The 27,453-nt window shown below is 42.8% G+C and overlaps 2 protein-coding genes across 2 annotated transcripts in view; one reads left to right on the top strand and one right to left on the bottom strand.

The window, feature by feature from the left end:
* The first annotated feature begins 1,769 nt into the window (after positions 1-1,769).
* LOC134795175 (mucin-2-like) lies at positions 1,770-22,458 on the top strand. Its single transcript, XM_063767005.1, has 9 exons — positions 1,770-1,834; positions 7,131-7,399; positions 9,805-9,964; positions 10,694-10,861; positions 11,220-11,398; positions 11,833-11,968; positions 12,464-21,097; positions 21,344-21,557; positions 22,151-22,458. Exons 1-9 carry the CDS (start codon positions 1,802-1,804, stop codon positions 22,354-22,356), a joined length of 9,999 nt encoding a protein of 3,332 aa, XP_063623075.1. The 5' UTR covers positions 1,770-1,801; the 3' UTR covers positions 22,357-22,458.
* A 4,680-nt stretch (positions 22,459-27,138) lies between these two features.
* LOC134794962 (probable cytochrome P450 49a1) overlaps positions 27,139-27,453 on the bottom strand; it is a 60,151-nt gene continuing 59,836 nt past the window's right edge. Inside the window, exon 12 of the mRNA XM_063766835.1 lies at positions 27,139-27,278. Within this exon, the coding sequence (XP_063622905.1) occupies positions 27,162-27,278 (117 nt within the window). The 3' untranslated portion in view covers positions 27,139-27,161. The remainder of the gene's footprint in view (positions 27,279-27,453) is intronic.

Consider the following 27,453-nt stretch of genomic DNA (forward strand, 5'->3'; position numbering starts at 1 on the left):
GTTTAACCGTTAACCTCGGATTAGTGAATGGTGCAAGTGGCCCTTAATGTTCATTTTCATTGACAATGTAACTAGGTACCATCAGATCCAACCATAAAATAAATTCTTCAAACCGCATAGTTCAAGAACCATCAGGTCAAGGAATTAGGAATTAAACTAACAATTAAACAATTTGACTAGCGGCACCATGGTCCATGCTAGTTGACACTATAAAAGCCTTATTTCAAAGAGATAAGGCTTACTTTTGATCAGTTCAAAGTGTTGGTAGTACGGTGAGCGTGACGGATTTCCTAATTGAATCATGCAGTGTCTAATGGCTCACGATCATGTCCATTCATGATCTCATCTGCTTCCGACATTTGAAAGCCATGAAATCGAATTGCAATTAAAATATTACTAGTAAACGTATTACCCTTAGCGATAAGACCGCCTGTTGTTGCTTAGTTTTTTATTTATGTTAATTTGCTGTATTTAATCATGTTTTCATTGTGCACAATAAAGAATATTATTAGGTCATTACCTATGAAATTGGCGTTTTGTTCGGAGAATTTCAACGAAACACGAATTTCCATACAATTAATTTTGCGGATATTTTTTTGATGGCTAATTCAAACCAAACAAAATTTTTCCAGTAATTTTTGACACCTTTAAGGTATGTTTTCAATATCTCCATTTCTTGAAAATTGGTACCATTAGAAAAATATAAGTAATTTTAATACTCGAACCGACAGCACATGAAAAGACCTATTTTCAAGGCTTAATTCTGAACACTTAACAATAAAAAATAACAATTAATTGCTGTCAAGCAGTTTGGCGAAATCATATTGTAGTTTTATTGTAATTGTGTATGTACTTTTGTAAAAAAAAAAAAAACTAGGATCAGACTTATATCTATGAACAAAAACGCCAATTTCATAGGTAATGACCCAATATTATTATTATTACCCTTTATTTAACAATGTGGTAACACTGGACATAAGTAATAATTATCTATTGGCAATTGGTTTAATCCACCTGAATGACTTAACTTAAAAAAGCCCCTGCTTAGAAACGTACTTTAACCTATAAGAAGCCCCTCATAAATACTTAGCGCCACTTGCACCATCCCACTAACCCGGGGTTAAGCGGTTAAACCGTTAACCCAGTATTATATTGTACTGGTTACCATGGTAACTCCAGGTTTAACCGGTTAACCCCGGGTTATTGGAATGGTGCAAGTGGCGCTTAGGAAATTAAAATTGTGACCCAAGTTTAGTCCGTACCTATACCTACACGCAGGGTGCAACATTACAGGAGCAAAGAGCAAAGAATAGAAATAAAAATAGTTTACTCCTATTCCTTACACATTTTTCATTATATACCTACCTATTTTAAATTAAATTCTTACGATATTAGTATATTACTTATCAATTGTCATTTAAAGTTTTGATCTCCAAAAATAAAAATTCTAAAATCAAATTAATGCGATTTTTTTACATTTTAGACTGTAATAGAAACCCTACATAATACGTAAACCATATTTGTCGGTTATTTTATTGTGATTACGATAATAATTGCGTTTGGGAAGCTACGGCACATCTTTGGGGGAGGCCTATGTCCAGCAGTGGACGTCCTCTGGCTGATATGATGATGATGATGATGATGACGATAGTAATATGGTAATTTATCTCATAAAAAGTAAACTGAAGAGCACGGCTTACTGAGACGAGATTTAATAGCCCAAGTTGAGTACTGTATTGATTTCAATTGCCTCACTTATCGTTTTATTTGTTTTGTTCCAGGGCCCCATGAAGCGGCTGTCATGCGCATAGCGGCACTGATTGCACTAGTGCAGGTAACCAACATATTACATACTAGCTTCTGTCCGACTTTGCCTGCGTGGGATGATGATCCTCTTCTCTTCTTCCTCATGTTATCCCGGCATTTGCCACGGCTCATAGGAGCCTGGGGTCGCTTGACAAGTAATCCGAAGAATTGACGTAGGCATTAGTTTTTACGAAAGCGACTGCCATCTGACCTTCCAACCTAGAGGGGAAACTAGGCCTTAAGGATGACTCACGTTAGACCGGGCCGTGTCCGGGCCGGAGCTTCCGGGGCTTACTTTTCTATGACATTGACAGGTGATCACGTGATGCTTTCAATAGAAAACAATGCGCCGGAAGCTCCGGCCCGGACACGGCCAGGTCTAACGTGAGTCATCAAGTTTATTGGGATTAGTCCGGTTTCCTCACGATGTTTTCCTTCACCGAAAAGCGACTAGAATAAAACCCGTAGTTTCTAATAGTAAACATAAACCACACCTAACTCAAGAGTCCATTGAACCTTAAATATAGTAACCACACTTTAAAATTAAGCAACACTTGTCATATTACCACATTACAAAACATTTCCACCTTTCGTTGCCTTTCGTTGCGCTAATCATGTCAATACTCAACTGTGACCCCGCGTTTCGTCTTCTCGTTTCATAATTATATGGAAATGGTGGAATCTAACATTTAAGATTGTATCACTGTTATGTTAATCAAATTACGAAGAGCTTTGACGTAACATTTATTTGAGAATTGAGAGACGAGAAAAGAGCTTATAAAAAGCTTTATAAGTAAGTTCTGACATAAAAAGCTTATAAAAAGCTTTAGGAGTGAGTTCTTCCAAAGGTATGGCGCTATCTTTTCGAGCATTATTTTTTCTTGATTTTCGGAGGCACTTCTTTTTCTTACCCCCTTAACCATAAAACTTTACGGACCAGATTTAGTTAAATTATGTTTTATTCCTTTCTTACAAATACATAAGTCAAAATGACAGATAAAGACAAACGATTATTAGCTAATTGAGGTTTGTATCGCGTTTATGAATTAGGGCTGATTTAGACGATGCAAGAACTCGCATGCGAGTTTTATACCATTGCGGGTTTTGATCGGTCGGTTCAATTGGACGTAACCAACAGTCCGCAATGTAACTAAAATCGCATGCGAGTTCGCGCGCGCGTGTATATCAGCCCTAAGGATAATAATAATATTTAATATTTATCTTATACAGAGTTACATATATATATACATTGTATATCTTTGGTAAGGGTTAGAGTTCCTATTACATTGGCCCGACCGAACCCTTCGTTTCATTTTGCGGTAGGTAGGTTAAGGTGAGTAGGTCAAATGGTCGATATTGATATAAGGGTCAATGGTCAAGGGTTAGGATTTTTGATAACTTCTGTAGATAAGCTACCTAATTGAATATGATATTTAAAACCGGCCAAGTGCGAGTCGGAGTTGGACGGCAATTGTACACTTGAAGCTTGTGAAGTTTTATAATTTTGAGGATAAGTGTTATAGCTCTACTATCAAAGCAGAGTTACCATTTTTTCTAACACTTTATTCTTTTAAATAAATAAATAAATAATAAATATTGGGGACATCTTACACAGATCAAACCTAGCCCCAAACTAAGCAAAGCTTGTACTATGGGTACTAGGCGACGATATACATACTTGTATAGATAAATATATACTTATATACATAGAAAACAACCATGACTCAGGAACAAATATTAGTGTTCATCACACAAATAAATGCCCTTACTGGGATTCGAACCCAGAACCATCGGCTTAGCAGACAGGGTCACTATCCACTAGACCAGACCGGTCGTCGTTAAGTAAGTATTTGTCCTTTCTTATCTCCATAAAAGAAAATCTTATCGTACAAGAACTCTTTCCTTCTTCTCTCTTTAAACCTTAATATCTGGGAGACCGAGATTGGCTCAGAAACCATACAAAAATTCAAAAATGCGCGTTTTCCCAGAGATAAGACCTAGCTAGATCCATTTATCGCCCCCGAAAACCACCATGTAGCAAATTTCACCGATACCGTTAGAGCCGTTTCTGAGATCCCCGAAATATATACAAATAAACAAGAATTGCTCGTTTAAAGGTATTATAGATACCCCTTTGTTTCCCATAAAGTTTTAAATCATAATGTATTGTTTGTCATATTATCGTTAGTCATAAAACTGAAACCGTTAACTTTTCAGGATTTTCGTAAGGTTATTCTATAATAGATAGGTTAGGTTAGGTTTGTATTATCCACTCACATGATTGATATTTTTCAGTGACCTCTATTATTATAATAAAATAAGGGTGACAGCTGGTAGCTACAGTAACCAAAAGCAAGTGAGTGGTTAGGGCAATCCTGAAAAGTTACGCGTTTCTGAGAGAAACCAATTATGACTAACGAAAATTCGGACAAACAATACATTATGACTTAAAACTATTTGGGATACTATAGAGACCCATTATAGATAGATAGATTAGATTAGATTAGATTCATTTATTTCTTGTTGTAAATATACATTAAATTTCACACGTAAAATAGAATGCATTTCACAAAAAGATCGTCACAACAAAAAATATCAATAATAATAATCTAAAAACAATAAAATAACAGTTATACAATATAAAACGACTTTCTATAAAATAGAAAAGAGTAGGTAAAATGTAAAAATCAGTCAAATTATAAAGAATATAAAAAATAAAAATGTCCAAAAATAATAATAAAAATATTTAAAATATACGACTAGCCTAGGTAATGTCTAAAGGTCAAAATTAATATATTACAATAATAGGAAATGTATGTCAATTGTTACTAATTTATAAAAATTTAAAATATACTTATTAAAAAATTAAATAGTCAAGATTTTATTCTTTATATTCTTTGACAGAATAGAGGGTTTTATTACTTAGTTAGATACCTCTTCTACTATTACGAGGTTAATAACTCTATGGTTAGTTAGTAAAGGGCCGTCGTTGCCACGCGTGAATTTCGTTTATTGACCTTTTACCTACATGTCACTCGCGTGCAATAATAATGCTGGCCTAATAAAGGTCGATCCACACCAGATGCGTAATGCAGCGCGCACGGCGGTTGCGCTTTTGAATTATATGTCTACTGCCATATCACTTGACGTGACCTGCGCATTACGTTAGATATATACTTACAGTAGAATCCAAATAATGTTATATGATAACCACACTTCGGACTGTAATAAATAAATGACGTATATATGAGTTGCTTAACTTCAAACTCGGGTAAATCCATCTGTCAGATTATGCGATTTTGGTATTAAGAAAAGGTAATAGGGTAGATATTTGCTGAGAGGGTCGAATGGATTTACCCGAGTTCGAAGTTAAGCGACACATATGTACATATGACTCCTTATATTGACCAACCCCTGAACATGACTTTATATAATCAATATAAGGGGGAATATCTATCTATCTAATACCTTTAAACGAGCAATTCTTCTATATTTATATATATATATATTTCGGGGATCTCGGAAACGGCTCTAACGATTTCGATGAAATTTGCTATATGGGGGTTTTCGGGGGCGTTAAATCGATTTAGCTAAGTATTATCTATGGTAAAAAGCGTATTTTTTAGTTTTTATATGTTTTCCGAGCAAAGCTCGGTCTCCCTATTGGTCAATAAAAGGAGTCATAATAACTGAATTCCACAGTAATATATACGTAAAACAAAACGTTATGTGATTGGGTAGTAAAACAGTTATTGTACACAAGTTATGGTAGTTATGGATTTTATTAGGTAGATATCAATTATAATTATAAATTTTATCGGATAATAAACCTATTTACAGCTATTTAATAACCAAGCATATACGTAAGCTTTGACCGGTATAAGTTTATATTGACTCAACTAAGAAATAACCGGTCGGTATAGTGAACCTGCCTAAGTAGCAGGAGGTCCCGGGTTCAAATCCTGGTAAGGGCATTTTATAGTTTTTGGTTCATAGTTGTTTTGTATGTGGTTAGTTTTGTACCTACATTGTAGTTAATGTAATTTTGATAGAGTTCATTTTTTTTCTACACCAGTTGACCACGAACGCTGTCACAAAGGATTCGAATCGTATAATGTATTTTAAATTCATTATATGCGATATAATCCATTTCTATAGTTTATATTGTCTTCAGTTACCAAGGTAGTTTGGTAACTGAAGACAATATAACCATAATCGTCTTGGTTAAGGATGACTCACATTAGACCGGGCCGTGTCCAGGCCGGAGCTTCCGGTGCATTGTTTTCTATGGAAAGCATCACGTGATCGCCTGTCATGTCATAGAAAAGTAAGCTCCGGATCGGACATGGCCCGGTCTAACGTGAGTTATCCTTAGGCCCCATGTGATATAATATAAGACACAAACACGAAATAAAAGTCCTACATTTAACCAATCTTGTATTTTATGCCAGTCAACCGTTCACGGCTGCCTTATCGCGCATCTAATATTTTATTGTTCACGCGGACAATGCTTTTTGCTCACACGAGATACATATTTCCATGTTACACATAGTTGTGTAAAACTGTCATTGATGAATCATTTATGTAGCTGTCGGCAACTTTCGATTGTGCCAAGTGAATTTTGGTACAGACAAGATTACAGATGTAGTGCATAATTGTTTTCCATAGTATTTTCTCGGAAACGATCGTATTTGTCATGCTACTTCTGTCAACCTCAGTACTTTTTGTACCGAGACTGACTGAAATAGTTCGTACGTTTCCGTGAATAATTATGAATAAATAGTTGTCATTAAAGCCGATATACTCGTAGTTTACCATTTTAAGCTGTGTCATAGAGAAAAAAATACATAGAGTGCTCACTCCATACATCAGTTTTGGCACCAAAAAGACTATTATTTTCATAGTCGACATCTAGCATCGAGTAGCGGAATTTTCAGTACTGCTACTTGACAATAGATGTAGCACCGACCGGAAAGTCTAATTCTCAACAATTTTCAGCTAATATTATAACCGGATTAACCGGAACTCTATTATCAACTCCTTCTGCTTTAATATTAGTTGTAAATTGATGTTCAATAGAATTTTCGTGAGTTGCGACACTCTAGACATCTAGTATCAAGTAGCGGTACTGATAATTCCGCTACTCGATGCTGGATGTCGACTCCGAAAATAATATATTTTTGGTACCAAAACTAATGTATGGAGTGAACACTCTTGTCTTACTATACATATTTCTCTATGGCCGTGTAGTCATTTGAGAGACGGATTTAAGTACCTACTCTAGTTCTCTGGTTTAGACTATATAATTTCATTCTTTTTTCCAGCTGTCGCTCGCTACAGCTTCAGATGGCGAAACCCTCACTGCTGCCGAGCTGAACTACCAGCTCTCTGGCAATGTCCTCTCCCCCTTCTACGAGTCCTCAGAAGAAACTGGGGTCACCTTCATCCGCGGATCGCGAGCGGCCGACTCGCCACAGGCACCTGATATAGATGTGCAATGTTCGGGCGATTTTATTGATGTTACTGTGGAATTCGCCGATGTTTACGATGGAATCATTTACAGTAAAGGTTTCTTGAATGATCCTAAATGCAAGTGAGTATAGTCAAACTCTGTGTTACTATATTTCATGCTAGAATATCGGATAACGTTATCGTTCTTCTTCCTCGCGTTATCCCGGCATTTTGCCACGGCTCATGGGAGCCTGGGGTCCGCTTGACAACTATTTAATCCCATGATTTGACGTAGGCACTAGTTTTTACGAAAGCGACTGCCATCTGACCTTCCAACCCAGAGGCTAAACTAGCAGGCCTATTCGGATTTCGAGATAATCACAAGATCTTGAGACGATTTAGAGATCAACTAGATCTACATTAGATATAGACTAGATGCGACTTGGATGTCTAAGTCATAACTTGTCGAAATCGTTCAAGAGGGCCTCCATAATCGCGGAAACGTCAAATTTGACATATCTATCTTACAAATATCTTTAAATTATCCGTATCCTAACTTGTTGAAGTCTATAGTAGAAATCTAATTCATTTTCCAAATCGAGCCGTAGGCCTTATTTGGATTAGTCCGGTTTTCTCACGATGTTTTCCTTCACCGAAAAGCGAGTAGTAAATATCAAATGATATTTCGTACATTAAGTTCCGAAAAACTTATTGGTACCAGCCGGGGTATAAACCCGCGACCTCCGGATTGAAAGTCGCATGCTCTTACCACTAGGCCACCAGCGCTTCAGATAACGTTATCGTTATATATCTTTCTGTAAGATAGAGAAAACAGGGGTTAACGTCATCCGCAAATCGCGTGCGGCTGACGCGCCTAGGCGCCTACTAGTTAATTATAGTATAAATAGGTAAATGTGGGTTTGGCGGGTTAAGTCGGCCATATAAGGTAAACGGCCCCAAGTTCGTGTTAGTACGTTATTTCGTTAGTTTTGTTTCTGGCGCAAATAATAAGGAATTCAAATATTTTTTATTCAAATTATACATATGAAAAAAATCTGTATTATTTAATCTCTTCAATAAAATAATAACCAATATTTTAGTGATTAAACTGAGAGTAATACGACGGTCGAAACTGTCAGACGGCCGCAAACAGCTGTGTTGTATGCGTGCACTTTTTTTAGGCGTAAGGTGCGCGCTCTCACTTGTTAAGCTTATAGGAAGGAAAAGCTAAACCCATTCGAATAAAAGATTTTGGGAGTATTTCTGTGGGTTCCTTAGTAATTGATTTGATAAGAAAAAATATTGAATATATGCATAGAAATACCTTAAAATTGCAATAAATCGACTCACGAAATAGCGGTCATTTTATTTTACGTGTGTCTCCTATTTCGTGCCACTAACGAATCAAGGATTTTCTAGATACATTTTGAGTGCTTGTTTTTAAATATAACAACGAAGATAATGAAAAAAATTAATTAGAATATGTATTTCATGAAGTTTCGTATGAGCGAAATTCGGTATATGTTTTTTTCACTAGAATTCTCATAAAACGAGTTTGAATGTGCCCCGACTTAAAATTTTTAAGGTATATTCCACGTATATTCTCATATTAACTACAAGCACAATTTTATTTATGATTCAATCTATTTGATTTATTTTTGTGTATGTTTATATTTAACGTATAAGATCTCATAAGATAGTTATTTTTTTTTGTAAATAATAAATATATTTTTTTTAATATATTTTTTTTATACATTTCGGCTTTTAATCAAGTATTAAAGTACCCATATGGTTTACAAAGTCTTAATTCAACCATTAAAGTCGACGAGTACAAAAAACTTTAAGCTAGCTCTCAAATTAACATTTTTTTAAATATTTTTTTTAATTTGACCTTACAATTATTCGTAAGTAAGACCGTTAAATATTTAAAATTATTATCAGCAAATTATCACCAATTACTCTAAGAAAACTTTATTCCGAAACAGGGGACACGAATTCACGAACTTAGGAGCTGAGCTAAATTTGTATCACGAAATGGGAGCCAAATAAGAGGTTCACGAAAAAATTCATATAAAAAAAAGTTTCAACTAAACCCCTATAGTTTATACATTAAATTATTAACAAAGAACTAATATAACTTACTCAAAAGCTCTCAAGGTATTGATATGCTTAGTAATATTTTATAAAAATATACAAACTCTCAAGAGCCTTAACCTGCCGAAACAGGGGCCCTTTACCTTAATGTGTAATAGGAAGAACGTGGGAAACTATATTACGATAATACAGTTCACAGCCCTTCACTCTATAATATGAGTTATAAAGTGCATACGATAGGGATCTTGACTCTTGAGTCAAGATCTTGACAGAGTCTAATTAGATTCTTGTTAGGAATTTAAATAAATACCTAATGCTTTTTTATGGGGACTATTTAAAAGTTAATTTTTATCAAATTTATATCTATTTGTAAGTTCACATTTCAAGTTCCAATAGCTACCCAATACCAACATCTACATGATCACTTCTAAAAGAAATATTCCGTGTTTCCAGATACGTGTCGCTGGGCGGCAGCCAGTCTCGCTACTCGTTCCGAGTGCCGCTGAACGGTTGCGGCTCGCGCCCTCTATGCAACGCGTGCGGCACTATCGACAATGTACTCGTCTTCCAAGCTGATGACTTCGTGCAGGGCCCGCTTGACTTCGCCAGAAAGGTATACCGTATTGAAACGACTTATTACTTCTCACATCTTGTCAATTATACAGAGGATCGACGATCTATACTGTGTATTTTTAGTTATTTAAATTAAAGTAAACAAAAACTACCCTCAAATGGCTCGTTAAGCCAGTAGATGTAAACATTACACGATCAAATAATGTAGGTTAAAGTCAGGTCGTTCTGTGACTGATCCAGGCGGTTTTGTAATTGGTCGGTTAGCCAATAAATGTTATAACTACCCGAAAATTTACAAATTGTTTGTTTACTTTTATTTAAATACTTACTTAAAGATGCAGCCTAATATAAGTAGGTCAAAGGTTTCGTATAATTATATAAAAATGGATGTGATGGCAACAAAAATTCTATTATAAATGATTATTTACACCAATTTCTAGAAAAAAATATCCATCACAGGATATCATATCCTATGATGATAATGTTGATTAACTAGAATAGACAAAATATACTACTTACTACTACTCCTCTGGCGCAGCGACCCAAGTGTGTCTTGTGCAGTCGTGTTGGAGGCCAAGACAAAAATTATAACTTCTCTTGTCAAGACTGTGGTAGACCGGGTCTGTCTCGCATCGGTCTATTCAGCCATCAAAAACAATGTCTCTCCTGTGTTACACCATAAATCGTCTGCAATAGACGCAAAGGCCAATGATGATGTTCCTTTATATTAAAAAATAATTTGATGTCCTAATTTTTTTTTATTCTCTAGGTGTCATGCGCGCGCACATCATACGAGCTGTCCACCGGGCAGCGCCAGGAATCACACACGCTCAAACTGAAGCCATTCATGGTTGATATGTTAGATGTAGTCGCCGTTGAAGGCCCAGCAGGTGGTGTGGAGTGCTGGATGGACATACAGAAGGGTGTCTTCCCCAATGTGAGTAGTAAAAGTAGCTGGTTACTTGGTGATTGAAACTTTTTGCAGTACTTATACAACAATTGCAGTAGCACACGAAGTAACTTTAGGGAGAGAGAAGTACCTACTTTGAATTGAATTGTCTGTCATACTGTAAACTGAAATAAATGCCATATACTAAGAAAAAGTGATCTAGACCTCCAGTGCCCCAGGCTGGAATCGAACCAGCGTCCTCTGCTATCGCGGCAGGTGCCTGTACGCTGACGATAACAGACAGATTTGTTACGCGATCATTGATCGCTATACCTACAATATTTTTTTCGGGAAAAGCCAAAAATTATGATAAAACACAATCTTATAAGCTATTATTCCATTCCAGACGACCCCGCTAAAAGACTCAATCAAGATCGGCGAGTACTTGACCATCCTGGTGTACCTGAAGGATGTGAGGAACCAGTTTAACCTGAAGATCCACGACTGCTGGGCGTATGATAGTGAACAGTACGACAGCCCGAAGACCAACAAGATACAACTTACGGACAAAGAGGGATGTCCCAAGTAAGTCCTCAATCGCTTTCTCTAAAGGGGCCCACAGATTACCAGTTCGCCGGACCATATCAGCCTGTCAGTTAACGCAAAAGGTGATCGTTCTGAACAACTGACAGGCTGATATCGTCCAACTGGTAATCTGTGGGCCCCTTAAAGGAGTTCAGGGTTGAGCCTCGGTTCTTCTAGCTCCTGCTGTTGGGCGTGCGCTCTTGCGGGCTGGGACTGCAATATGCTTAGATTGCAATATAGGCAGTTTGACACACGTGACTGACATCTGATCTATCAGAGGAAAAACATGCCTTATTAACATATTTTTGTCCGAAAGCTAATGCTAAATAAATAATAAAAATCGTTCGAGAAACTCATTGGTACGCTAAACCAAAGAGTTCGAAGACCCAACTCTCAGCAAAAGTACCTAGAACTTAATTTTTTATACTTTTCAGGAAGAGGAAGCTCATAGATTTGTGGCAGAAGAGCACAAACACTGGCAAGAGTGGCGCCACCCTCATCGCTTACAGTAAAGTGAGCGCATTCCGCTTCCCTGAGACCGACCAGGTCTATCTCACTTGCAATGTCGAGGTAAGGAAAATTCATAAACATTTATTTACTAAGTTAGCTTGTAACTTTGTGCAGCAGACGCAGCAGCGTTATTAAGTTACAGCTACCAAAGAGAACCTAACAATATTAGCTAATCGGCAATTCGGCATAAAAAAAACTGCCCTTCATTGGCTAACTTCAGGTTAGGAACAGGTCAATTTATCTTAAATGTTTTATTGATTTCGTTTGATAACATTTTCATTGGTAACTTTGATTTGTTCGAAAGATGCAGACATTATTTATTTTAACTTTCTTGCACAAAAGGAATAACTTATTGTACAAAAGGAATAATTTACTTAGGCACACTTTCACCATCCCACTAACCCGGGGTTAAGCAGTTAAATCGTTAACCCAGTGTCAAATTGTACTGGTAACCATGGTAACTCCAGGTTTAACCGGTTAACCCCGGGTCAATGGAATGGTGCAAGTGGGCTTTAGGTATATTTATATTCTAATTATTCTTCATTTATTCCACAGCTCTGCACGAGCAACTGCGATGGAGACTGCAAAGGAATCACGACAGAAATAACAACAGGCCCACCTCAGATCAAATGCTATCCCGGATCCACAGATCCTAGGTGTCCAAAAGCCATACCACCCGCACCTAACTGCTACCCTGGTAGCACGGATGCAAGATGCCCTCAAATACAGACAACACCCCCACCGACTTACGTACCAACAACCGGTCGACCAAATTGTTACCCAGGTTCAACTGATCCAAGGTGTCCAAGACCGACTACGCCTTCCCAGCCAAGTTGCTTCCCTGGTAGCAATGACCCTGGGTGTCCTAGACCGACTACACCAACTGCCCCTAACTGTTACCCAGGATCTACAGACCCTAGGTGTCCAAGACCTTCTACACCTTCACAGCCGAATTGCTTCCCAGGCAGCAATGACCCTAAATGTCCTAGACCAACTACGCCAGCACCACCAAATTGCTACCCTGGCTCTAGTGATGCTAGATGCCCTAAACCAAACACCACTCCGGCGCAACCCAACTGTTATCCAGGAAGTCAAGATCCTCGTTGTCCTGAAACACCCAAATGTTACCCAGGGAGCACCAACCCAGCCTGCCCACGAACGACACAGCAACCTAACTGCTATCCAGGCAGTACGGACCCTAGGTGTCCTAGGCCGACTACACCTGAGCCTAAGCCTGCCTGTTACCCTGGCTCGCCAGATCCTAACTGCCCTAAACCAACTCGTCCTTCAACATTGTCGCCGCCGACGTATTTGCCACCGTCAACAACTGGACAGCCTAAATGTTATCCTGGAAGTACTGATCCTCGTTGCCCTAGGCCAACGACTCCAGCCCCACCAAATTGTTACCCTGGAAGCACAGATTCTCGATGCCCTAAACCAACCACTCAAGCACCGCCAAACTGCTACCCTGGATCCACAGACCCACGTTGCCCAAGACCAACCACCCCTGCGCCTACAACCACGGCTCGTCCTAATTGCTACCCCGGATCCACAGATCCACGTTGCCCAAGACCATCTACACCAGCACCCTCTAACTGCTACCCTGGAAGCACAGACCCCAGATGTCCAAAACCGTCCACACCAAAACCAGTCTGTTATCCTGGATCACCTGATCCCAATTGTCCTCAACCACCAAGACCAACAACTTCGTCACCACCAACTTACCTACCCCCTTCAACTACTGGACAACCCAAATGCTACCCTGGAAGTAACGATCCACGATGCCCAAGGCCAACTTCACCAGCGCCCCCTAATTGCTACCCTGGATCCACAGACCCACGTTGTCCACAACCAACAACTCCTGCCCCACCAAACTGTTATCCCGGATCTACGGACCCTCGTTGCCCAAGACCAACCACCCCTGCGCCTACAACCACTGCTCGTCCTAATTGCTACCCCGGATCCACAGATCCACGTTGCCCAAGACCATCTACACCAGCACCCCCTAACTGCTACCCCGGAAGCACAGACCCCAGATGTCCAAAACCTACCACACCAAAACCAGTCTGTTATCCTGGATCACCTGATCCCAACTGTCCTCAACCACCAAGACCAACAACTTCGTCACCACCAACTTACCTACCCCCTTCCACTACTGGACAACCCAAATGCTATCCTGGAAGTAACGATCCACGATGCCCAAGGCCAACTACACCAGCGCCCCCTAATTGCTACCCTGGATCCACAGACCCACGTTGCCCACAACCAACACCTCCTGCCCCACCAAACTGTTATCCCGGATCTACGGACCCTCGTTGCCCAAGACCAACCACCCCTGCGCCTACAACCACAGCTCGTCCTAATTGCTACCCCGGATCCACAGATCCACGTTGCCCAAGACCATCTACACCAGCACCCCCTAACTGCTACCCCGGAAGCACAGACCCCAGATGTCCAAAACCTACCACACCAAAACCAGTCTGTTATCCTGGATCACCTGATCCCAACTGTCCTCAACCACCAAGACCAACAACTTCGTCACCACCAACTTACCTACCCCCTTCCACTACTGGACAACCCAAATGCTATCCTGGAAGTAACGATCCACGATGCCCAAGGCCAACTACACCAGCGCCCCCTACTTGCTACCCTGGAAGTAACGATCCTCGTTGCCCAAGACCAACAACTCCAGCCGCACCAAACTGCTATCCCGGATCTACGGACCCTCGTTGCCCAAGACCAACGACCCCTCTACCCACAACCACTGCTCGTCCTAACTGCTACCCTGGAAGCACAGATCCTCGATGCCCAAGACCAACCACTCCAGCCCCCACCACACCAAGAAAACCTGTATGCTACCCCGGATCCCCTGACCCTAACTGCCCTCAACCAACTCGTCCTTCAACGTTGTCTCCGCCTACATATTTACCGCCATCAACTACTGGACAACCCAAATGCTACCCTGGAAGTAACGACCCACGATGCCCAAAACCAACTACACCAGCGCCCCCAAATTGCTACCCTGGATCTATAGATCCTCGTTGCCCAAGACCAACTACCCCCGCACCAACAACCACTGCTCCTCCTAATTGCTACCCTGGATCTACAGATCCACGTTGCCCAAGACCAACAACGCCAGCACCACCAAAGTGTTATCCTGGAAGCACGGATCCTCGTTGTCCAAGACCGACTACCCCTGCGCCTACTACACCAGCGCCTCCTAATTGCTACCCTGGATCCACAGATCCACGTTGCCCAAGACCAACAACTCCTGCTCCTCCTAATTGTTACCCTGGCAGCACAGATCCTAGATGTCCAAAACCTACCACACAAAAACCAGTCTGTTACCCTGGATCCCCAGATCCCAACTGCCCCCAACCTCCAAGACCAACTACTTTGTCACCACCGACATACTTACCCCCATCGACTATTGGACAGCCCAAATGCTACCCTGGAAGTAACGATCCACGTTGCCCTAGACCTACTACCCCGGCTCCGCCAAACTGTTACCCTGGATCCACGGATCCTCGTTGCCCAAGACCCACTACCCCCGCACCAACAACCACTGCTCGTCCTAATTGCTACCCTGGATCCACAGATCCACGTTGCCCAAGACCAACTACACCAGCGCCACCTAATTGCTACCCTGGAAACACCGACCCTCGATGCCCTAAACCTACTACACAAAAACCAGTGTGCTACCCTGGATCCCCTGACCCCAACTGCCCGCAAACTCCACGACCAACTACTTCGTCACCACCAACATACTTGCCTCCATCAACTACAGCACAGCCTAAATGCTATCCTGGAAGTAACGATCCTAGATGCCCACGGCCTACTACACCAGCGCCTCCTAATTGCTACCCTGGGTCTACGGATCCACGTTGCCCTAGACCTACTACTCCTACTCCTACAATCACTGCTCGTCCTAATTGCTATCCCGGATCCACGGATCCCCGTTGCCCAAGACCAACAACGCCTGCCCCACCAAACTGTTACCCTGGATCTACAGATCCTCGTTGTCCAAGACCGACTACCCCTGCGCCTACTACACCAGCGCCTCCAAATTGCTACCCTGGATCCACAGATCCACGTTGCCCAAGACCAACAACTCCTGCTCCTCCTAATTGTTACCCTGGCAGCACAGACCCCAGATGTCCAAAACCTACCACACAAAAACCAGTCTGTTACCCTGGATCCCCTGATCCCAACTGCCCCCAACCCCCAAGACCAACTACTTTGTCACCACCAACATACTTGCCTCCATCAACTGCAGCACAGCCTAAATGCTATCCTGGAAGTAACGATCCTAGATGCCCACGGCCTACTACACCAGCACCTCCTAATTGCTACCCTGGGTCTACGGATCCACGTTGCCCAAGACCTACTACTCCTGCTCCTATAACCACTGCTCGTCCTAATTGCTATCCCGGATCCACGGATCCACGATGCCCAAGGCCTACCACTCCGGCTCCGCCAAACTGTTACCCTGGATCCACGGATCCTCGTTGCCCAAGACCAACTACACCAGTACCCCCTAACTGCTACCCTGGAAGCACAGACCCCAGATGTCCAAAACCTACCACACCAAAACCAGTATGCTACCCTGGATCCCCTGATCCCAACTGCCCGCAACCCCCAAGACCAACTACCTTATCACCACCTACTTACTTACCCCCATCAACCACTGGGCAGCCGAAATGCTACCCCGGAAGTAACGATCCTCGTTGTCCCAAACCAACCACCCCAGCACCACCGAATTGTTACCCTGGATCCACAGATCCACGTTGCCCAAGACCCACAACTCCTGCTTCACCAAACTGCTACCCCGGATCAACAGATCCTCGTTGCCCCAAACCCCCCACGCCTACTTCGCCTGCCCCACCAAATTGCTATCCTGGTTCCACGGACCCACGTTGCCCAAGGCCTACTACTCCAGCGCCTACATCAACTGCCCGTCCTAATTGCTACCCTGGGGCCACTGATCCACGTTGCCCAAGACCAACAACTCCTGCCCCACCAAACTGTTACCCGGGAAACACGGACCCACGTTGCCCAAGGACCACCCCTGTGCCTACAACCACTGCCCGTCCCAATTGCTACCCTGGATCCACGGATCCACGTTGCCCAAGACCAACTACTCCTGCCCCACCAAACTGCTACCCCGGATCAACAGACCCTCGTTGTCCAAAACAGACTTCTCCTAAACCTGCTTGCTATCCGGGTTCTCCTGATTCTAACTGTCCACAACCATCAAGACCTACAACCCTAACTCCTCCAACATACTTACCCCCTGAACCGGAGAAACCTAGATGCTACCCTGGTTCCACTAATGCGAGATGCCCTAGGCCATCTACTCCTGCACCACCTAATTGCTTCCCTGGGTCAACTGATCCTCGTTGCCCTAAACCTACCACCCCAGCTCCTCCAAATTGCTACCCTGGATCTACGGATCCTCGTTGTCCAAGACCTACTACCCCTGTACCTACAACCACAACTCGTCCTAATTGCTACCCCGGATCCACAGATTCACGTTGCCCGAGGCCAACTACCCCTGCACCACCTAGATGTTATCCTGGAAGCACCGATCCAAGATGCCCTAAACCTACAACACAAAAACCCGTATGCTACCCTGGATCCCCCGACCCTAACTGCCCTCAACCTCCAAGGCCCACTACATCTTCACCCCCTACTTACTTACCCCCATCAACTACTGGACAGCCAAAATGCTATCCTGGAAGTAACGATCCACGATGCCCAAGACCTACAACCTCAGCACCGCCGAACTGCTATCCTGGATCCACGGATTCACGTTGTCCAAGACCTACTACTCCTGCGCCTACAACTACTGCTCGCCCCAATTGTTATCCAGGCAACAACGATCCAAGATGCCCTAAGCCAACTACTCAGGCCCCACCTAAGTGCTACCCAGGGAATAATGACCCTAGGTGTCCAAGACCAACTACCCCTGCTCCTCCTAGATGCTTCCCTGGAAGCACCGACCCTCGTTGCCCAAAACCAACTACCCCAGTCCCTCCAAATTGCTACCCTGGTAACAGGGACCCTCGCTGCCCCCAAACGACTCCTAGACCCGCTTGCTACCCTGGTTCCCCTGACCCTAACTGCCCTCAGCCTTCACGACCAACCACTTTGACCCCACCAACATACCTTCCACCTTCAACTGCGACACCAAGGTGCTACCCCGGTTCTAATGATCCGCGTTGTCCAAAACCCACAACGCCAGAACCTCCTAAATGTTATCCGGGATCAAATGATCCTCGCTGCCCGAAACCAACTACCCCAGCCCCTCCGAACTGCTATCCTGGCAACACAGATCCAAGATGCCCAAGACCTACAGCACCTCCTCAGATTAAATGTTACCCAGGATCAACCGATCCTAGATGTCCAAAACCAACAACTCCTAAGCCTGTTTGCTACCCCGGTTCCCCGGACCCTAACTGCCCACAACCTCCAAAACCTACGACTTTAACGCCACCTACTTACCTACCACCTTCCACTCAAGCACCAAGGTGCTACCCAGGCTCGAATGACCCTAGGTGCCCTAAACCAACTACCCAGGCACCTCCTAACTGCTATCCAGGAAATAATGACCCTAGATGTCCTAGACCTACTCCACCACCAACCACACAAGCACCGAGATGTTACCCAGGCAGCCAAGACCCTAGGTGCCCTAAACCAACAACCTCTGCCCCTCCTAATTGCTTCCCTGGATCAACTGATCCTCGCTGCCCAAAACCGACAACTCCTGCTCCTCCGAACTGCTATCCAGGAAACACAGACCCTAGGTGCCCTAGACCTACAACCCAGGCACCTCCTAATTGCTATCCTGGAAGTACCGACCCTAGATGTCCTAGACCTACTACCTCTGCCCCTCCTAACTGTTACCCTGGATCCACTGATCCTAGATGCCCTAAGCCTACAACTCCAGCACCTCCAAGGTGCTATCCAGGAAGTAATGACCCTAGATGTCCTAAAACCACAACACCTAAACCTGTCTGCTACCCAGGATCTCCCGACCCGAACTGTCCACAACCACCAAAAACAACAACGGTTGGACCCACATACTTGCCACCTTCCACTCAAGGACCTAGATGTTATCCTGGTTCGAATGACCCTAGGTGCCCTAAACCAACGACACAGGCACCTCCTAATTGTTATCCAGGAAATAATGACCCTAGGTGCCCTAAACCGACTACCCAATCACCACCAAATTGCTATCCAGGAAGTACAGATCCTAGGTGTCCTAGACCAACTACCCAGGCTCCACCTAATTGCTACCCTGGAAGCACTGACCCTAGGTGTCCTAAGCCAACAACTTTAGCACCTACGACTCAAGCACCTAGATGCTACCCAGGCTCGAATGATCCACGATGCCCTAAACCTACCACACAGGCTCCTCCCAACTGCTATCCTGGCAGCAAAGACCCTAGGTGTCCAAGACCTACCACACAAGCGCCTCCTAACTGTTATCCAGGAAACAATGACCCTAGGTGCCCTCGACCCACGCCCCCGCCAACCACAAGAAAACCCGCGTGCTACCCTGGTTCTCCTGACCCTAACTGCCCTCAACCATCAAGACCTACAACATTAACTCCTCCCACTTATCTGCCACCTTCCACCCAAGGTCCAAGATGCTACCCAGGCTCTAATGATCCTAGATGTCCCAGGCCTACCACTCAAGCACCGCCAAACTGCTATCCTGGAAGCACAGACCCTAGGTGCCCTAAGCCTACTACTTTAGCACCAACTACCCAACCTGCTCCTAGATGCTACCCAGGCAGCCAAGATCCTAGGTGCCCTAGGCCAACTACGCAGGCTCCTCCAAATTGCTATCCTGGAAGTACAGATCCCAGATGTCCTAGACCTACTACGCAGGCACCCCCTAATTGCTACCCTGGAAGCACAGACCCTAGGTGCCCTAAGCCTACCACTTTAGCACCAACTACCCAACCTGCACCCAGATGCTACCCAGGCAGCCAGGATCCTAGGTGTCCTAGACCAACTACCCAGGCTCCGCCAAACTGCTACCCTGGAAGCGCAGACCCCAGATGTCCTAGACCTACTACGCAGGCACCCCCTAATTGCTACCCTGGAAGCACAGACCCTAGGTGCCCTAAGCCTACCACTTTAGCACCAACTACTCAACCTGCACCCAGATGCTACCCAGGCAGCCAAGATCCTAGGTGCCCTAAACCTACGACACAAAAACCCGTATGCTACCCTGGATCTCCCGATCCTAACTGCCCACAACCTCCAAGACCTACGACTTTAACGCCACCTACTTACCTGCCCCCTTCCACTCAAGGGCCTAGGTGTTATCCTGGCTCAACCGACCCCAGGTGCCCTAAACCTACTACTCAAGCACCGCCAAACTGCTACCCTGGAAACACAGACCCTAGGTGCCCTAAGCCTACCACTTTAGCACCAACTACCCAACCTGCGCCCAGATGCTACCCAGGTAGCCAAGATCCTAGATGCCCTAGACCAACTACCCAGGCTCCGCCAAATTGCTACCCTGGAAGCACAGACCCGAGATGCCCTAGACCTACTACTCAAGCACCTCCTAATTGCTACCCTGGAAGCACAGACCCTAGGTGCCCTAAGCCTACCACTTTAGCACCAACTACCCAACCTGCACCCAGATGCTACCCAGGCAGCCAAGATCCGAGATGTCCTAAACCTACGACACAAAAACCCGTATGCTACCCTGGATCTCCTGATCCTAACTGCCCACAACCTCCAAGACCTACGACTTTAACTCCACCTACTTACCTGCCCCCTTCCACTCAAGGGCCTAGGTGTTACCCTGGCTCAACCGACCCCAGGTGCCCTAAACCTACTACTCAAGCTCCACCGAATTGCTACCCTGGAAACACAGACCCTAGATGCCCAAGACCCACAACCCCGGCACCTCCTAGGTGTTATCCCGGAAGCACAGATCCTCGTTGTCCCAAACCAACTACCCCCGCACCTACCACCCCCGCGCCGACCACCCCGGCACCACCCAGGTGTTACCCTGGCAGCCAAGACCCAAGGTGCCCAAAGCCAACCACACAAAAGCCAAGTTGTTACCCTGGATCCCCTGATCCTAACTGTCCCCAACCACCACGACCTACCACAGTAAGTCCTCCCACTTATTTGCCACCTTCTACGCAAGGGCCGAGATGCTACCCAGGATCAACTGATCCTCGATGCCCCAAACCAACCACTCAATCTCCTCCCAACTGCTACCCAGGATCGAATGATCCCCGTTGCCCCAGACCGACCACACAAGCACCTCCGAACTGCTACCCTGGAAGCACCGATCCTCGTTGTCCCCAACCCACCACCCAAGGTCGTCCTCGATGCTATCCAGGCAGCTCAGACCCCCGCTGTCCAAAACCCACTGAATCCACAACCCAGGGCCCAAGATGTTACCCAGGATCTCAAGACCCTAGGTGCCCACAGCCTACCACTCCTAGCTCTTGCTACCCAGGATCGAAAGACCCTAAATGCCCTCAACCCTTCAGACCAAGCAGCACTAACCCCCCATCTACATATCTACCGCCGTTCCCCAGTGAAAATGAAATTAAGGGGGGGAGAACTGCCAAAAATGTAGACTACGATGATGAAGCCCAGGCTGCTATAGGTAAGAATATTATTAAGGAAAATATTAATCTAATGATACATTTCATCAAGTAGGTATGTAGAGAAAAAGTAAATATTTTTAGTGGAAATTATGTTGTGATTGTGACCAAATTCTTTTAAGGTTCGACCTATACAACATTTACAACAATTGCAAATTAAGTAAAGTCCCATTAGGCGGGCCGTATGCTTGTTTTCCACCGACGTGGTATAAAAAAAGTTTGATTTAATCTAAATATTCATCAAAAAGCGTAGGTATTCAAATCGGTTTTTCAGTTCACCTCGGTAATAATCGGTATCTAATGGTATCAGATTTTACGCCTTTAGATTTTTCGATGAGGTTTAATTAAGGTTTAAGCTAAAATAATTTAAAGATAGAGAAGAACGTCAGAAGACATAGGTTCAGTCACCTGCAATAATAAATATGTTGCACAACGAAGGCCGCAAAAATATCTGACACGATCTTATTTGTATAGCCATTAGAGCGTGTATATTTTTGCGGCCTTCGAAGAGTAACATATTATTGCAGATGACTCTACAACAAATTAATTTATCTTTCTGTGTTTTAACTAGTCTTCTTTCTATTTCGTATTCCAGATAACTTCCAGTTCACAAGAACGAAACCTCTCTCCAGAAAGGCCCGTGACGTCAGTAATTTAGTCGAAACCATTGTCCAGGCGACCAACAATTCTGCTGTCATCTACGTCACAGTTGGTTCAGTCCTACTCATGCTCTTATCTGCAACCGTTGCTGTGTATATGTACAAACACAACAAGAAATCTAACACTCAGAGTACTTGTTAAATAACACTTTGTCCTGACTAAACTGAAAATAAGGGTGAATCAACTTTTTCGTGATACTCGTTGCCATGGTTACGATTAGTTGTCCAGGGGACAAAAGTCTCTAGAAATCCTGATTTTATGGTATTTAAATAGTTATAACCAATTTCCATCATGAGCCATCTAATGTACTAAGCATGTTAGTAGAACAGCATACAACATCTCTTTAAAGTGTTGTAGTATTGTCCCTTGGACAACGGGGCAGGATAACAACACAAAAAACTTGATTCACCCATAAAACTAACAGAAATAATTATAATTTTCGAAATAAGGATACGCGATTATATAAATAGATGATAGCAGTATTGGTTTTTCTCGCTGTTGCGCTGCGTTTGTCTTTTTGTCGATTTAGTCAGGACTATTAAGAGTAATCATGATACATTGTGATACTAGTAAGTTTTTTATATCATGTTTTTTTGTGATTTTTAATGCAAATGGCTGCTTTTGCGTTATTATTTGTATTTGTATCTATCACTGCCGTATATTTAAGCTAAAGTCATAATACTCGGATGCCTATTTTATTTCTTATAAAATAGTGCCATAAAAACTCCGTTCTGACGCATCCTCAGAAAATATGTACATAAATATTTCTTTGTATACTTTATTTATTTGCCCTAGTCAAAATATTTGTATTTATATTCTGAAACCTTCAAATTTCAAGCTTGATTTTGTGATATTTACATATTTGTAAATAATAAATATAAATATGCCAGTATTTGTATGTGGCCATTCGATGTATAAAATATGTATTTTAGTTATTTTGTAATATTATGTCAAACAAGTTGACTTGCCCAGTTATGTACAAAAACAGTTAAACAGTCGGCGGCAAATGTTGCTACTCGGGCGAAGTGCTCAAAAAGATCTACACAAGCTCTTATACTCTTGATTGTAGAGTCGTGTTGAGACCATTTTGAGCACTTGTGTTGCTGATTGTACATTGAGATGTAAGAAATGTAAAAATTAGAATGTGTTATATTTAATTCGACCGCTTTTGTACATTTCAGGTGTTTTTAAGATTTGATGTTTTGTATCAAATAAAACATTCTATGAATGTAAATTTATAAATATTCGTTGTTTTATTTGCAATTTTTAGAATCCTCCATACTTAGCATTTACTTTAAACGGTGTCTAATACCTTATATAAAACCTAGGTATCCACATTTTTATCGACAAATGTAGGTACTTACTATTTTAGGAGGAAGGTAAAAAATTGGGGGGTATTAACACAAAATACAACTTCCAATAAAAAATATAATACAATAACATTATACAATACTGAATACGAAGTCTCTACACATATGTATGTACTTAATAAATACATAATAAAATTAATTTACAGTTAGGTACATTTGCTCGGTAACTACAAATACCCTGAATGATTTTACCGAATCATATTCGTAAGACTATAGTTGCAAAATCAATTTAAAAATAACTATTTTATTATTCATATTAAAAGATACCAACGAAAATATTGAGGATTAAGTACTCTATCTACTCTGTGCATATAGTAGGTACCTATATACTACGTATATGTACATGTATGTCTCATTTACAGAGAGCAATTCTCTTTTTGATGTGATATAGTTCTAATTACATTTGTTACAAGTTTACAACATTTTCATGAGCTTATAGTTATGCATGGTATGATAAAGATTATATTATAAATATTACAATATATAAGATCTTATTGGCAATATAAAATTTACGATACTAGGTACAGTCACTGCAATAATAAATGTTACTCTTTGAAGGCCGCAAAAATATGTGACACGCTCCTATGGCTCTACAAATAAGATCGTGTCAGATATTTTTGCGGCCTTCGTTGTGTAACATATTATTGCAGGTGACTGTACATACGATATATTAAGGCATTGATACCAATGTTAGATAAATATAAATACATGACACTTTTTGATTTAGATATCATAAATACCTTTTTGAAAATATTGTATTTACAGTGAAACCTGGATAATTGAAATCTCAAGGGACAGGCCATTTTTTGTCAATCAACCAGGTTTTTCATTTAAACAGGTCGTGCCAATTAACGAGGTTCAAAAAATCGTTGTGTCAATTATAGAGGTTCTCATTAATAGAGGTTGCGTTCTGACAAATTTCTTTTATGGAGGTGCAAATAACCATTGAAAGTAGATTTACAAGCTTATGTTCTGGGTTTCTGGTCTATATATTAACTTACACTACATAATATACTCTATATAATAACTTACACTACATTAATTACTACTTTATTTTCTTTTCATTTGGGTTAAAAAAATCCCTTGAATTGTAGAAGAAAGTTTTGTTGGAATGTAAAAAGCATACTTTGTTTTTGATTTAATCAAAACTATTTCAACTACTACAGGCTGTGATTGTGATAGATACCCAATAAATAAATTGAATTTTGGATAAAGATTGAAAATAAAATGATCATTGTTATTAAAATATTGTTTCTGCTCTCTACAACTACATTATTTCAATTACAGAGGTCATAAGTAAGACTCGTTTCAATAATAGAGGTAATAAAAAGACCTAAAATAACGGTTTTTTTTAGCTCAGTGTCAATTATAGAGGTCTTAGTTGCGATGTGGTCAATTACAGAGGGAAAATTACGAAAAGCACTAAAATCTAAATTGCAATTATAGAGGTTCCAAAATTTCAATTATAGAGGCCTTTTGGTCTCAAGGGACCGGGACCGGACGTTTGGTTGCAAATATAGAGGTTTTCCATTTATCCATGTGCCAATTAGCCAGGTTTCACTGTATATGTTTATAATAAATACGCTCACATTTTTATTATACAGCATTACGTTTCATATTTAAGGATTCCAATTCACCAAGCACATGCAATCACAAACAAGTTTCATAAATGTAATAAATCGTTAAAAATCATATTGCATTGAATAAACATAAAAGGTACGCGGCGATCGCGCGAATAGCACTTGATATTTTCATCAAAGCTATAAAGGGGCCCACTGATTAACAGTCCGCCGGACGGTATCGGCCTGTCAGTTGTTCGGAACTGTCAAAATTTTGTTCTTACTGACAGGCCGATACCGTCCGGCAGACTGTTAATTAGTGGGCCCCTTCAAGGATGACTTCATAGAAAGTGACGTGTCGGACGCCTCGGCTCGGGCCCGGCCCGGTCTAGCGTGAGTCATCTTTCATAATGTAATCCTAATAAAATTTGATTGTTGGAAAAATCTCTTAGATCTGGCTGAACTATACCTTTGTCAGTTCGTCCATTATGTCGACTCTCCGAAAATTCGCCCAGAGGGTCTACCGCCATCCACGTTCGACGTGATGCCTCCCTGTGATACTTACGTACGAATTCACAAGTGCGACAGAGAGGCAACACGTCGAACTTGGTTCGGTAGGCCCCCTGACGCCACGAAACCACGCGGCTGATTGTCACGGCTACGCTGGTTTCAACAAGGAAGAAGAGAACCTTAGCTTTAAACATTAAGTGATGAGATAAGGTGGGGTAAGAGGTAAGACTAACTGTTTATTTTCCTCGAGGCGAGACAAACAGTATGACGGCTCGGCCACGACATCGAGCGACTTGCGACGGCGAGAGCGACATGCGGAAACACGTCGCAGAGACGATCATACGAGCGAAAACCGCTCGTATGAACCTCTGTCCGGTTTTCCGCAGTAAGCTCCCTGTACGGACCAAACTCGGTCTGTACAAAGCTTACGTCCGATCGCGGCTAACTTACGCTTCACCAGCCTGGTATTCTTTCTGTTGCAGGTCCATCAAGACGAACATGAGACGTCAGGAGACCCTCTCACTACGGAACATCGTCGCAGCAACGCGGTACGTCAGCAACGCAGCCATCGCCGAGCATCTGAAGTGGAGCAGCCTAGAAGACTTCATCGAGCGTCTCGCGCGGGTCATGTATGACCGCGCGGACAACTCCAGCTACGACCACCTGCGCGGGATTGCGCCTCACTACACGCGCCCGCCGGACCAACACGGGGCTCGGCATCTCCCCCGAGCCCTCCTACACACCACAGAAGAAGAAGACGAAGAAGAAGACACGCACACACCACACCGGATGCCGCCTACATAGGCACGACGTACACGCCAGCCTAAGCTGTCGGTCGCCTTCTCTGCGGCCCCGAAACCTGGCCCCGCTCAAACGGTATCACCAGGCTAGGGGTCGCGGGGTTGGATAACGGCCGGCGGCGAAAAAGGTGGCCCACACTGGACACACAGCCGTCCCCAAAAAGACGTGCGATCGACCGCCCCACAAGGTGGGGCGCGACCAGATACAGCCTCCGCAGCCGGAAGGCGGAAGAGGCCACTCGCAACCCTTCAAAAGGGTGTCGAAGGACAACACATCATCGGCGAGAGCGATAACCATAGGTTGGAGCGAAAGGTCCGATCGCTGTGTCACGCTCCAACCTATGGTTATCGCTCCCGCCGTCGCAAGTCACTCGATGTCGTGGACGAACCGTGAGGATTCCATACAAGTGATAGTCTTAGCCCACCTTACCTTATTCAAACATTAAAATTATTAAGAACGGGTCACGACGATTAATCGCTCGTCAACTATTATAAACGGACCGTTTTTAAATAGTTTCAAACTGACTATAAGTAGTGTAAACACTTTATTGCACAAAACAAGTACATAACACAGAGAGAATACAGTAAGTGTGTACAAAGCCGAACTTATCCCGTTAAAGGATCTCTTCCAGCTAACCTTTAAGTAACTGAGAGATACATACGAAATGGTAGTCAAACTAAGCTAAGCACTATGAGTTAGCTACGTCCTAAGTACATTCTCGATCAATAAGCTTAATCCGAATAGGTCCGTTCGGTGTGTACATGGGATGTATGTGGTAGTCTAGGGGCTCATGGTGGTATTCCATTTTGAACGCCTGCACCATCTGAGGAGAAAGAAAACTTTGAATTAATAATTGCAGACAAGTTTTTGAACTACATACTTAAAAATACAATTAAGGCTGCCTGGGGCCTAGTTCTCCAACGCTATTAGTCTAATATTATTAGTGAGTTGTCATGACAACCCATACGGTTTGACAGTTTGTGGACTAATAATATTAG

Source organism: Cydia splendana, chromosome 11 (assembly GCF_910591565.1).
Source record: "Cydia splendana chromosome 11, ilCydSple1.2, whole genome shotgun sequence".
Taxonomy (NCBI): domain Eukaryota; kingdom Metazoa; phylum Arthropoda; class Insecta; order Lepidoptera; family Tortricidae; genus Cydia; species Cydia splendana.

Coding starts and splice junctions, on each gene's coding strand:
- LOC134795175 (XM_063767005.1), top strand. CDS start 1,802: ATGCGCATAGCGGCACTGATTGCACTAGTGCAG. Junction 9,965..10,693: donor CGCTTGACTTCGCCAGAAAG/GTATACCGTATT, acceptor TTTATTCTCTAG/GTGTCATGCGCGCGCACATC. Junction 10,862..11,219: donor AGAAGGGTGTCTTCCCCAAT/GTGAGTAGTAAA, acceptor ATTCCATTCCAG/ACGACCCCGCTAAAAGACTC.